Source organism: Mauremys reevesii, linkage group 5 (assembly GCF_016161935.1).
Source record: "Mauremys reevesii isolate NIE-2019 linkage group 5, ASM1616193v1, whole genome shotgun sequence".
Taxonomy (NCBI): domain Eukaryota; kingdom Metazoa; phylum Chordata; order Testudines; family Geoemydidae; genus Mauremys; species Mauremys reevesii.
The window spans coordinates 120837291-120851151 of NC_052627.1; the positions used below are offsets into that span (position 1 = coordinate 120837291).

Below are 13861 nucleotides of genomic sequence, written 5' to 3' on the forward strand. Positions count from 1 at the left end.
CCAGCAGGCTGCCCCCGCAACTTGCTGCTCCAGGCACGCGCCTGGTGCCTGGAGCCGCCCCTGGCTGCATGATCCCAGATTCACCCTTCTCCCATAACTGGGAGAGGGTATCTGTAGGGAAAGTGGTGGGCAATTATGGAAAAATATCTCTCCAGTGTTTGCTGCTAGTCCCCAATGGAACTGGCTGCAGAAGCTGCTCACTATTATAGGGCTGCTGCATCAGACAAGCAACCCAACAGTCATTTCCTCCTCCTTCATGGCACTCAGCACCCCGGCCCCTCAGAGCCACCGAACTGCACATAGCATTGGTGAGCAGGAACAACAAAAGGTAGGTCTACTCTGCAAAAACAGACCCATAGCAGCGAATCTCAGAGTCCATGTCAACTGACTTGGGCTTACGGCACATACCCCCAGCCAGGTTTCAGAGCCCAGGCTCCAGTTTGAGCCCAAATATCTACACTGCTATATTTTAGCCCCAGAGTGTGAACCCGAGTCAGTTGACCTGGGCTCTGAGATTCACTACTGAGAGTCTTCTTTTTTGCCGCATACACATAACCAAAAGGTGAAAATACAAGATAAGAAGACAGGAGTAAGGGAGAAAATAGACAAAAGCAGATACAACTACTGAAGTGTGAGGTGTTTCCTCTGTTCCATCTTAATCAGACCTCTATTCAGAAAAGGATGGGAAGCACTACTGTAATTGAAAGCAGCTTTCTACACAGGACCAACCAGAACTGTCCTAGATACTAGTACTGGAATGCCTGCGACAAAGTTCTGGCCCTATCCGTGATGACTGATCAGTCATTACAACATATGAAATGCTGTACTTGATCTGTCCCAAATTGTATAGAAAACTTCAGCCACTGCTAACACCTCTCGTGAGACACCTCTCTCTCTACAGAAAACTACATGTTGATGCATCTTTATTGGAAGTGATTTTAAAAAAAATAATTGTATAAGTAATTCCTTTCTGTGTAAGAATGAGGTGAAGAAATCCTAGCCCTATTTAAGTAAGACTCCCATTGACTTCTGTGGGGCCAGGATTTCAACTATGGTGTAATACCACCATTCTGTGTGCATTATTGTCACTTTCTACTAGGGTGGAATTCATACAGAGGGCCCATGCTAGCTGTCTTGCAAAAGCATGTCGTGGTGGGAAGTTACTGCTCTCCCTTTGTGTCACAAAGGTGTACTTCACCTGCTTTAAATACATTGACAAAGAGCAGCACTGTGGAGAGGGCAATAAGTCATGCTTGCACATGGATGCAGTTAATAGGAACCCCATATAAAGAAGCAGCAGCAACTATTCCAGACTGTATGTTGCAGGAGGAATAGGGGATTGTACTTTAACCTTGTTATCTCTTGCACTGGGGATGGAATCTGTCTTCACTCAGCCCCCACTTTACTCAAGTTTTGTAGGGGTGGAATGAATTTCATAAAAGCCACTCCTTCCAACTACTTCAGTGTAGAGGCTTTACCATGGGTAGTCTCTCTCAGTGAAGTATTTAATTTTTCCATACCGCCTGTGTATGAAGAAATTGCTTTCATCTCCTCATATGTATTTCTGTTTTATTTTCTCAGAATACTGGGTTCTCCTTTCTGTATAGATCTATTTTACAAAAAAGTGCTGGGTATTACACACATTAAAAAAACCTTGCTTCTGTATGAAAGACCCACATAAAACACAACGTACTATCTGACTACAAAGGGTAAACAACATATGCAACATGCTGTCATGGAAACAACATTTCGGGTCTGTGCAAGTTTGAAAGCTTCTCTCTCTCACCAATAGAGTTTGGACAATACAAGATATTACCTCACCCACCTTGTGTGTCTACTCTTCTGGGACCAACACAGCTACACCACTACTGTCTACAGGAATTAACACTTGCAGCTAAGGCTGGGATCAGCTAGCTCCACCTCCTTACTGAGCAACAGAGGACTCACAGCAGAATCAGCTCATTGTCCAAACTGCCTAATTGGCTGCAGGAACCAAGAGGCACACTCTTAAGCCCAGCAGCAGCATTAGGCCAACGGCTGCTTAGAACATTCTCCCAGTGAGTTCCTCTGCTTACTTGTCCCCAGCCTTGCTCTTGCCTTCTTCCTGCTCTGGACCCAGACGTGCCTCATTCCAGGTAACCCAGCTCTGACCCTCAACTCTGATTCCTGATTTCAGCTCCGACCCCTCACTCCAGCTCTAACTCTAGACTTCTATTCCTGGCTACCAACTCCTACTATAGCCACTAGGCTTAACTTCTGCTCCAACCAGTAGGCACCACCACCCACATTCCAGTCTCTCATATTGTGTTACTTTTAACAATACTAAGTTTAAAAATATTGGTGTCTGAATTTGTAAATTGATTGCATCCCTCTAACCATCTCAGTTTTTAGTCAAGGAACAGACTTTATTAGTAATTTAGCTCAGTTCAATCTAGAGTAAGGGCCAGATTCTATATTGGGTCCTCATCCTCTCCTATATAATCTGAGAAGTAATGTGGCAGTGAATACCTGTAAGAACCTCGATCCTGCCCTAGGGAAGAAAAGGAGCCAGAAAGCATGCCAGACTCATTGCCAAATGACTCAAGTATATGGGAAGGAACTGTGGAGCTTTTCTGTTTTCAAATAAATTAGAGCAGGGCATTTTTGGACTTTACCACCTGAAGTGCATTGTAAATTAGATTGTAAGCTCACTGGAGCAAAGACCTTGGTTTATATGTTACCGTAGTATGCCCATCAGATGTTGGAACCCTGCAAAATAAAAAAAGTATGGATTTTTCATACACTAGCCACTGGGAATAAGGATTCTAAGTATAAGTGAGCAGAGTTACAGCTCTTCAATTCTGGACAGGCACAGTTTTTCATATTTAGGGCCTGACCCAACTCCTAATGAAGTCAATGGGAATATTTTGATTGACTAAGGAGAGCTGGAATGACCCCTTAGTGAGAAAGTGCTTTGGAACCAGGGATGTCAGGTGATGCATTTTTTTTTCCACAAGAGCCATCATCAAACAGGAACATTCCACATGCAGTAGTTTTGTCTATCTGCGCACAATTAATTCAGAATCATTCTGACTGGAGCAGTATTGGGCCAGATACCTTTACAATTATTCCTTTCTTTTCCAAGAGTCACAAAACCTTTAACTTGTATCAAAGTCACAAAGATCTACAGCCCATATATATATATATATATAATGCTTACCAGCAACATTATACTCCAGTGAAGTGTTCGTATACTTAATTGTCCTAAGATTCTTTTATTTTTAAAAAATGGTCAAGTTCAGAAAATGCCCCACTAGTGTATTTACTCTTACAATATTACACAATTATTACATTTCCTTCAAATGAAAAATCCTTGAGGCATGCATATTAAGTGCCTGAACCTGAAAGTAACTGAAATATTGAATCAGTTCATACAATAAACATTTCAAATGGGTTATAAGAAAATCTAGTTTAAAACAGTTTTACAGAGAGAATAATCAATGTTATTTTGCTCAATTATTTTCTGTTTCAAGTCTGGTTTTCCAGTTTTTTCAAGTATTAGTACTCAATTCAGAGAATAAAATACCTCAATATACTCAAGAGTCTGAATATTGCTAGTTTCATCTTTAAAAACGTATGTGAACCAAAAGTGGTGACAGTTTGACATTGCTGTATAGGTATAAAATGGAGCTGGTTCAAATTTAAGTACTAGAAAAATATTTAAAAAATTGGAAACAATGCTTTTCAGAGATCCTTAGAGTAGGAATTCAGCATCATGAAACAGGACTGGGAACTTGGAGAGCTTTGGTACACATTATGCATCCAATGTTGTTCAGTATCATAGTATAAAAATCTATTTGCTATTCTGCATCTTAGTTTACCCAGCAGGCTCTATGCCCAGACAATCTCAGTTTCCCTCCCTCCACCCACTCTCTCTCTCAGCCCGCCCCCCCTTATTTAATCTCAGTTCTCCTCCCGACCACTACCCATTTGATCAGTCCCCCCCTTCTCCTCCAGTCCCTTTATCCTCTCTCAAGGCTGCTTGTCCCAATTTCCTCTACCTATTCAGGTCTGGCTGCTCTTGTCCCCGCCCTGCATTTGAATAGGCCCAATTCCTCCAACACACTGCCTGGGCTCAGCAGGGTGGCACTGAAAGCACAGGGGAGATAGACTCCCTGCTCAGATCCCTGCCTGGTCCACAGCAGCAGCCAGGAGGAGCAATTGCAGGGTAGGTAGCCTGCTCAGGCCTTGGCTACACTTGAGAGTTACAGTGCTGGTGGTGGCTTTACAGCGCTGTAACTCACTCCCCGTCCACACTGGCAAGGCACATACAGCGCGGTATCTCCCTGGCTACAGCGCTGTATGTACTCCACCTCGACGAGAGGAATAGAGAGAATAGCGCTGCTCCTGCAGCGCTGGGGTGCCAGTGTAAACAGGGAATAATCTTACTACGCTGTAACTGACCTCCGGAACCTTCCCATAATGCTTTTTAGTAAAGATAACTCTATTTGTTTTGTTGTGAACTCCGGGCTCCCGAAGCTGCTTATCAAATAACCAAACACTGCTCCTGTTTGCTGTGAATGAGCTCCCCTTGGAACACCCACAGCTAGTGTTTGCTTGAAGAGAGGGGGCTTGAGGAGAGAAGCAGCACGGCGTGTGGGGGGGTTCCGTTTTGGGGAGGCTGCTTATCTGGTCTGTGAGGGAAAAAAACAAAGAGGGCTAATTACTTTCAGTGAGCGAGAGAGGGGTGGGGGAGAGGGTCTGAACTTGCAGCTGCTGACAGAGTGTTGGCTCCAAAAATCCACTCTCTGTCTCCCCCACGTTCCATGTCACACTCCACCCCTCCCTTTTGAAAAGCACATTGCAGCGACTTGAATGCTGGGATAGCTGCCCATAATGCACCACTCCCAACACCGCTGCAAATGTGGCCACGACAGTGTGCTGGTAGCTGTCAGTGTGGCCAGACTGCAGCGCTTTCCCTACTCAGCTGTATGAAGACAGGTTTAACTCCCAGCACTGTACAGCTGCAAGTGTAGCTATACCCTCAGTCTCTGCAACCCTGGGATGAAGCATTCTCAGTACAGGTAATCTGCACAGAATTTAGCTGCCAAACTCAAAACAACTCTCTACTGAGCATACGCAATAGGAGATCTTTCAAAGGCTTATGACCTGGCCAAATTTGGGTGATTTTTCACAGGAAAAGCAAAAGGCACATTCCTGACACAAAGGCTACCCCCCATATCCAATTTGAAATCCCTGCTCAAGAGAATGAATGTGCAAATTTCTCAACAAAACAAATGTGAGAATCTTTTTTCCAACATGGGGAAAACAACATAATTTTTCCTAATCTTGTTCTTGGGAACAGCTGACCATTTTTGCTGAAACTTGGGGAAAAAATATAAAAATTAGCCTGACAGTCACCTGGCATGGAAAATGTTAGCCCAAATGATTATAAGCAACTGACAGCAGAAACAGGTCAATTCCTCCTTATAATGGGAAGTGTTGGGCTGAACTACCAGCTCTACCTATAACAAACTGAAAGACATAACAGCAAAGTCTAAAGCACAACCAGTAACACCTAGATAAAAGCTTAAAATGGTGCTAATTCCGGTCAACCTTTTCAAAAAACCCTGAAGCATAAATTTTCATTATGAAGCCACAGTCCTTTCAAGCCTTACTGATACAGCAATACACTCATGTATTTCCACAATATACACCATTTCATTGTTTTTTAAAAGATTACGGTAAGAATAGAGCCTGCACTATATTCACATTTCCAAACAAAACTGGCAATTTCAAAAATAAGATAACTAAGAATGAACTTTAATATTTAATAAGACACAAATTTCTCAAGGGGTTGTCAAGGAATAATGACTAGCAATATAGAATATTTCCTTTAATACTTCTCCAAATAACTCCAGTATTTAAAATATTTAAAATAAAAGCCCCTAAAAACTTACCATGAATGCAAACTACAGAACAAACCCACAATTCAATTTAATTGATTATATTTCCAGACCGTATAAAAATACTTCTGATATGTTTTAACTGGAACCATACTTCTGATTTGATCAGAAGGCAACAACCTATTTTAATTTGCCTATTGTATACCAACTTAGTGTAGCAGAATTTACCGAAAAAAAAATCAGCTCTTATACCTCAATGGCTGAGATGAAATGTAAACATTTTGATATAGGTTCATGACATGCTTATGTTGCAATTGGTATTTAGATGACTTTACAATTGGATGCCCAGTCTTTGTAGATGTTGGCTACTAAAGGTTCTTGTGTCCCTTTACATGAGACGGTCTGTTTTTTAAGACATAAGGTGTAGAAAGTATTAATGAAAAAAAGATGTTTAAAATATCTTACTGAACCACAGACTAAATTATACCCTGAGCTACATTGAAAGCAATCCTGCTGAGCTCAGTAAGGTTGCATGGGATATGAATCAGGGGAGAATTTGACCAATATTTGTAAAGGGTATCAATTTCAAGAGTAAGTAATCAATAGAAAGAATAGGATTTTCAATAATTAACTAAGTAAACATCTAGAGGTGCAAGCCCTAGAGTTTATTCTTCTCAGGGATGCAAGTAACTACTGGCCCAAATAATTTAAGATTGGGAAGAAAGTAGAAAGAATAAACCACAGACAGCAGGAAATCACTCTCTAAATTTTGAAAAAGTGTTAGAAGTGACAGCCATGGAGACTGAAGTCTTTATTTATCCACAGACAAGCACAGCATGAATGGCAGTAGTGCATGCTGCTGCACTGATGTGCTTCAGAACCTGACCAAGAAGGTAAATTGGCAGATTCCACAATCATTCAGTTTTTGGTCTCTGCAATGGTGCCAATTAATACCAGTGCTGATGGTGGTTTCTGTGATGGGGATATCTGCCCATTAGGAACAGGACCACAACTATTCCAGCACACTGGAACTAGTACAGCAATGAGGTGATACAAAGCTACAAACCTATGAACAATATAAAATTTTTAAAGCACTAGAATTCAAGGTAAGTTTTATAATAACTTATTTAAAAAGTATTCTTATAAACCTTTCCTTACAGGTTATTTTATCCAAAGAAACAAATATTGAAATATTCATTCTTATTACACCAAATTCCTTCATTTTGCTTGAAAGTGATCAGGAAAAACTTTTTGCCTTTGCTCCCTCCCTTTCCCCCCTCCCTCCCTTCAAAATATATCTAACTTCCCTTCCCCATCCTGAAAGAATATACAGTATACCTTTTTGGTTTTCATTTTAGGTACCTGTCTATGCTTCAGCCTTGGCAGTATAAGAAAGGACCTCCAAAGAAAGAACATTCCCCACAAACATATTTGAGAAACCTTCAATTTTTACATCATGTGCAAGTCTTTTTGTATATTGATTTGCTAAAAGTGAAGTAAAAATCTCATAACCACTAATGTAACACTTTTTCCTACATTGAACTGTGTGTTACTTCAAGCAAAGGATTAGTTGAAAAAGGAAGAATTAACCTTCCAACAGTGTTTATAAACTTTGATAAAAAACAAAACAAAACAAAAAAAAAGCAAAGCAGTTGCTCAGTTACAAAACAAAAATAAAGAGATTTCAGATTTCGCCAGGGGGTAAAGATACATTTTAGAATTGTTTCAATTAAAATTTTCTAATAAAATGACAGTCACAAAGTTTTCATATATGGGGAACAGGTGTAGATTTCAATAATTAAAGCTAGATCTGCAATCAAGCCCTGAAAAAACAAACATACATTTTTATGATATAGCTATGCTTCATTAAAGAGGAACTACACAGAGGTTCCGCACTATTTAAGGCAAACTAAGCTAAAACATATAAAAATTATTAAATGGGCATAAGAGTGTACATTGCATTTATGTGGGCTGAGTTATGATTGCACAAGTCAAAACTTGTTTGTAACGTTGCCTAACCATATTGCAATTACACAAAAATAGCATCAAATAGCAGGTAAAATTTCAGATATTTTTCTTTACCTTTTTTCCCTAATTCTATAATTATTACCATTTAGCCTAAATATTGTATGCATGTATACTGTAATTTTGAAAATCTTATGGGAGTCAAAAAATTGAAACAGCTTTGCTGAAATAATGAAGTGGTGGTAAAAAGCCAGGTGGTGAACTCCTAAGCCAGTAAGGAATGACTTCAAGTAGTTTGCCCTATCTGAGTCATTTTTCATGAGAGCTGTTGAAAAAGGGACATAATTAAATATAAAATTTAACTTAATTATGTCATTTGTGTTAGTTTAAAATCTATTTTACTTTTAAATAATTTCTTCTGGCTTTTTCATTTAATTGACTATTCAGTTTCACATTTTGTTTTTTTGCACTAACATGATGCAATGTTTGGATTGCAAACTGCGGAGAAATGCTTGACTTTGAACAAAAAAAAGGTCATCAAATTTGAGAAAAAAACAGCTTTTTTTAAAATTAAAAAACAAATATCCTAAATATTGGGCCTCGATTGCAAGGCAATATCACTTAAATCTGGACTTTGTATGGTGCTGCAAGATCAAGTGTATTTCTATTTAGCTGAAATTAAATAGAGGGGGAAAAAAAGAGCATAGAAAAAAAATCTCTTGCAAGGTTTCCCCTTGCTAGTACAGTGTGCTTCTTTCCACCATGCACTGTATTGCTTGGTGGAAGGATATTTAAAACCAATTATTTTTTATTTAAGAACAATTAGATAGCCATTTTGTAAGAGCAAGAACAAATTGTAAAGTCTGTGGTTATACTGAGCTATGCACCTGGGTTGTGCATGGCACTCGAGCACTTCCTCCACAATGAATACAAGGCAAGCAGATCTCATTGGGATTGCATACCAAGCCATTTCTTATTTATTTAAAACAACTTGAGAACTAATAACATCTTTCAAGGATATACTATTTTAAACATCTGTTGGATGGCAAATACTATCTCAAGAACTACATTTATATGCCTACCTGGTTTGATTTTAATTTACCTCCAAAGGGAAAAAACATTGGAGGGAACCTTTTACAATTGTAAAATTCAAGTGTAACTGTAATGCTGAGTAATAAGTTTGGTTTGTCCTGAAAAATTTCTGAACTATGTATGCCATAGTTCGTTATCAGTGCAGATGCAGCAGAAGACTGCTGTGGTTGGCTCAGTGGATTAAAAAATGCTTTTCACCCAAATGTAACCTTTACAGGATATATGTAAAATTGTGTCCTTCCCTGGCCCTATTCACAACTTATCTACAAGATAGTGTTGGCAGTAGAAACTGCAGTTCATTATTATTTGCATTCAGCTCTCATCCATCTGTTTCTTCGCTTTCTCTTAGGCTTCAACTTGGTCAATTTTGGGGGGAGTTTCTCAGTCTTCTGATTTTCAACAGAATCTACCCCAAGAACATGTTCAGAGCAGCATAACTGTCCATCTAATGTAGAATTTAGTACTGTCCCATCTTCATGTTCTTTGCAGAAAGAATTTGGGCAGAAGTGGCAAAAAGAAACAGAAGGTTTGCCACAAACATCACAGTGGTGCCAAGGACACTCCCACTTTCCTGTAATTAAAGATGAAGAGCATTAGATAAATTGAGATTTTCTTTGTTAACAGGAGAATAAACTTCATGTTGCAAAAAAGCAGAATATACATTTAGCGTTTTAATCTCGGTATGATAAATACTGACTTTGCTTTAAAGTGGATAGTTATAAAAAAAATATAACTCAAGATTTTAACTGTTGTTACTAATTACTCTTGTTAAAAGCAAAATAGTAGAGTACTTTTAGTTAAGCTCAGTAGCCTGTATTGAACAGCACACTTGACCACATTTTACTTAAACAGCACCAGAGTCAAATCAGTATAAATTATTCAGGGGGTTACTTGCAATATCTTGAGTTCCAATCCAGTATAGTAAAAGCTTTCTGCCTTTTAATGAGAACGTCTGTTCATGTGGAAATCAAATAATTCAGTGAACTCCATGCTGTTGCTCTTTTGCTTTGGTTAATCTGTGGTTTCTGGAAACCTCTATCCATCCCAGAAGTTACAGCAAAGAACTGACAGACATCTCTAAATCTACTTGTGTGTCACATTTCTGCGTGCACATCTATCTTTTCCCTATTCTGAAGTTGCTGACTGCCAAAAAACAAAAATAAACAAGTGGTGCAGAGTTAAATGCAGGGAAAATTAATTCTTCTTTGAGCATTATCTACATGGATCTTCATTGCAGGTGATGTAGATAACACTGAAACTATGCAAGTTGCAGTGTCCTGTGGGGATTTGTAGACCCCGTATGTCCTCAGCACTCTACTCCAGGTTATTATGTGATACAGCTCCAACCACCATTCAGTCATTTCTAACCATAGTAGCCAACAAGCAAGATTCAGCAGCATCCATTGCTATCCCTATCTGCTCCCTTTCGTGAAAGTTTAAAACTTCTCTCAGAGTCCTGCATTTAGAGACTAGTAAGAATTTCTGCTATAAGCTGGGGGCTAATCAGCTGGAAATAACAGAAGAGGAAAAAGTCCTGGGTGTATTGATCAATCACAGGATGATCATGAGCCACCAACATGATGTGGCCAGAAAATAGGCAAATATGATCCTATGATGTATGAGGTGAATTACTTTCAGTAGAAATAGGGAGGCATTAATACCATTGAACAAAGCACTAGTAAGATCTCATCTGAAATTCTGGGTACAATTCTGCTCACCCACGTCCAGGAAAGATTCATTCAAACTGGAATAGGTGCAGAGAAAAGCTAGAACGATGATCAGAGGAATGGAGAGTCTTACAAGAGGCGATAGAAAAAGCTTGGCTGTTTAGCCTTGGCTGACAGGGGATAGGATTGCTCTCTATAAATACATCAGGGGGATAAAGCGCAGGAGGGGATAAGAGCTATTTAAGCTAAAGGACAGTACTGAACCAAAAGCAAATGGCTATAAACTGGCCATGAATAAATTTAGATGGTAATTAGAAAGTTTCTTACCATCAGAGGGGTGACTTTCTGCAGTCTTCCAATAGGAGTAGTGGGGCAAACAGCTTCTAACTAGTTTTCAGATGGAGCTTGTTAAATTTATAAACAGGATTATACACAGGAGGTCCTTTCCAGTCCTATGTTCGTTCCTATTCCATGCCCCTCCGGATAGCACCATATCCATAACAGCCAAGACAGTCGGGCACAGGAGGGGCACACTCTTGATCAGTGTTCATTGTGCAAGGTTTTTTACCAGCGTGCAAGGTTTTTACCATCCACAAGGAAAGCGATCATCTTCCAGGACTGGCTATGTCAGCATTACCTTCTGGAACCAACTGTCTGAAGCATGGTGGATTGATTTAAATCCACCAAGTGGAAAGCCTCAATTTAAACCATTAACTTTAGTCAACTTTTCCATTTGTACTTCAGTTATTTTCTAAAGGTGCACTCTCATTTGTTGGTATAACCCAAACAAGGCACACAAGCCGATTTTGAGCGGCACGCTGCCGTGGTCCCGGCCCCCAGCCCAACTCAGCCCCCCCGCCCACTGCTTTCCTCTGCGGGGGCAGGAGGCAGAAGCTTGGTCCTGCGGCAGCCAAGCTTCACCCTCCCCAGCTTCTTCCTTCAGCATGGTGCTTTCCTGCCCCTCCCCCTCTCCTCCCCTGCACCAATCAGCTGATGGCCCTAGCGAGGGGGAGGGGGAAGAGTGGCAGCGTGCACACAGCTCCGAAGAGAAGGCAGAGAAGAGGTAGGGACGGGTCCTTGGGGCAGGGGGTGGAACAGAGCATATCCCTTCCAGCCCCCGCCTGCCCTGACCCCTGAACCCCCCCACACACCCAGCCCTCTGCCCTGACCCCTGAACCACCCCCACCAGGTCTGGGGGTCCCAGCCGCAGGCCCTGCTCAGACCGCTGCCGGCCTAGGTGAACAGAGCCCCAGGCTGGCAGCGAGCTGAGCAGGCTGGCGGCATAAGATCAGCATTTTAATTTAATTTTAAATGAAGCTTCTTAAACATTTTGAAAACCTTGTTTACATACAAAAATAGTTTAGTTATATAATACAGACTTATAGAACGAGACCTTCTAAAAACGTTAAAATGTATTACCGGCACGCGAAACCTTAAATTAGAGTGAATAAATGAAGACTCGGCACACCGCTTCTGAAAAGTTGCCGACCCCTGACAGAACCATTAAAACATGTTGCTTTATAACTAAATAGAACCTTTACACTAGATACAGGTACATATTTTTTGCTAGCTAAGAGGGTACACTAACTATAAGCAATTATACAGCTTAATATTTTCAAATTCCTATTATTTGTACATTTTTATTATGTTAGAAAATGGTAAATGATATGTTGTTTCTTTACTAGATAATTAACTTTTTGCTCATAATTTGCATTATGATGGTAACTGGAATTCAACTGAACACATAAAACAGTGTATACAATTTATTTTATTAAACAGACAACCTTAAATGTTTTGATAAGAGAAGTGTGTGTGTCCAAAATAGATTTCACATTTACAACTAAATGATTTACTAAATAGAGGGATTAACTGTAGCTAGTGAATTAAACTAATTATTTCAGGTCAGCCTGGGAAAATGTTCAAACATGCCTAAGTGAAAAAAACTGGAGCGTAAGTTCCTAGTCTCACGAAAATTGAAGTCCCCTAAATTACTTAAGCTTTATAAATATGGCACAGTAGGTCAGCCTGACTTCAACAGTTAGATTCCCGCCCTCCCCCAATTCTTTTTTATATAGAAAAGCAGGCTTCAACTCACAGCTTTTGAAAGAGGGTCATGGATTCAGCATATTTACTTTTTATTTAAATGTTTTAAGAGATTATAAACAGTTAAGTCCTTAACATAATTTGTATTAAATTCAGATTTCATTTCAAACAGGCTTATTTTAAAAAAGAAAAAAATATAATTTAAACATCAAAATAAGTCCAATTTAAATTTTAAAAATTGCATTTTTAATTTTTTTTTAAATTATTGATTTTTATCCACCGGATCTGAAGGATTAAACATCCAATTCCTGGAATTGATCTGTTAAATTGGGAATGAGCAGCCAGATGGATTCAAGGGCCTAAGAACATGACCTTCACATGTCATCCTGCATGACAGACTGTGTTGAGCAGAATCATGCTAAGCCACCCCCCAAGAGCTGTTCAACCTTGGATTCAATTCCCCTGGCAACGTAAGCTGGAACATCAACTTGGAATCAGTGAGTGCAGACAGCAAGTCTACTGAGTTCAAGGTATTTTCCTTCCTTGGAGTTAAGGTAAAACCATGAAATGACCCTCCTCCGTACCATGATACTGAATACATTTAGTGTCTGGACCATCCTTAGTGTTAACATTTTCAGCAACTGGTATCTTGGCACCAACTGGCCCCTTCATTCCAAGCTTTGGTCACAGGCAGAGTTCCCATATCACCAACTCCATATTCATCCAACCCCTCCTGCCCTGGGACATTGGCTTGGTCATCATTTTACTTGGCTTTGAATAGACTGGCTTTGCTTGCTTCTCCTTTTCACATATCAGGTTCAGTTCTGGGACCAGAGATGTGTAACAGACCTCACTCAATCACATATGAGACATAACTTGAGACCCACCACTCCAAAAGTCCTCATACTTACCTCAGTCCAGATGCTGTTGCTTTTCCTTTAGCACGTGCATCTTTGAACTATCTGAGTTCATGAGTTCTTCTGGGGATGATTTCACTTTCTATGTGACAGCAGAACCCTGGCCTAATTGAGTGAGATGAGCACCACTGCCTGGGTTCCTTAAACTAAATGTCATTTTCCCAGAAAGGCATGAAAGAGTACTACTAGATCTTAATCTTCAAGGACTCCTACCCCATTTACAAATATAACACTCACTATAACAAAAAAAAGTCACTGATTTCAAAACAGGGAAGTCTTGAAAAGATGCAAT

At 39.9% G+C, this 13861-nt stretch overlaps 1 protein-coding gene across 5 annotated transcripts in view; it reads right to left on the reverse strand.

Annotated features, from left to right (window-relative positions):
• Nucleotides 1–6681: 6681 nt before the first annotated feature.
• NSD2 (nuclear receptor binding SET domain protein 2) overlaps nucleotides 6682–13861 on the reverse strand; it is a 172445-nt gene continuing 165265 nt past the window's right edge. For all 5 annotated transcript variants that reach the window (XM_039541944.1, XM_039541941.1, XM_039541942.1 and 2 more), the window contains one exon: nucleotides 6682–9513. In XM_039541944.1, coding sequence (XP_039397878.1) covers nucleotides 9245–9513 — 269 coding nt within the window. In that variant the 3' untranslated portion in view covers nucleotides 6682–9244. The remainder of the gene's footprint in view (nucleotides 9514–13861) is intronic.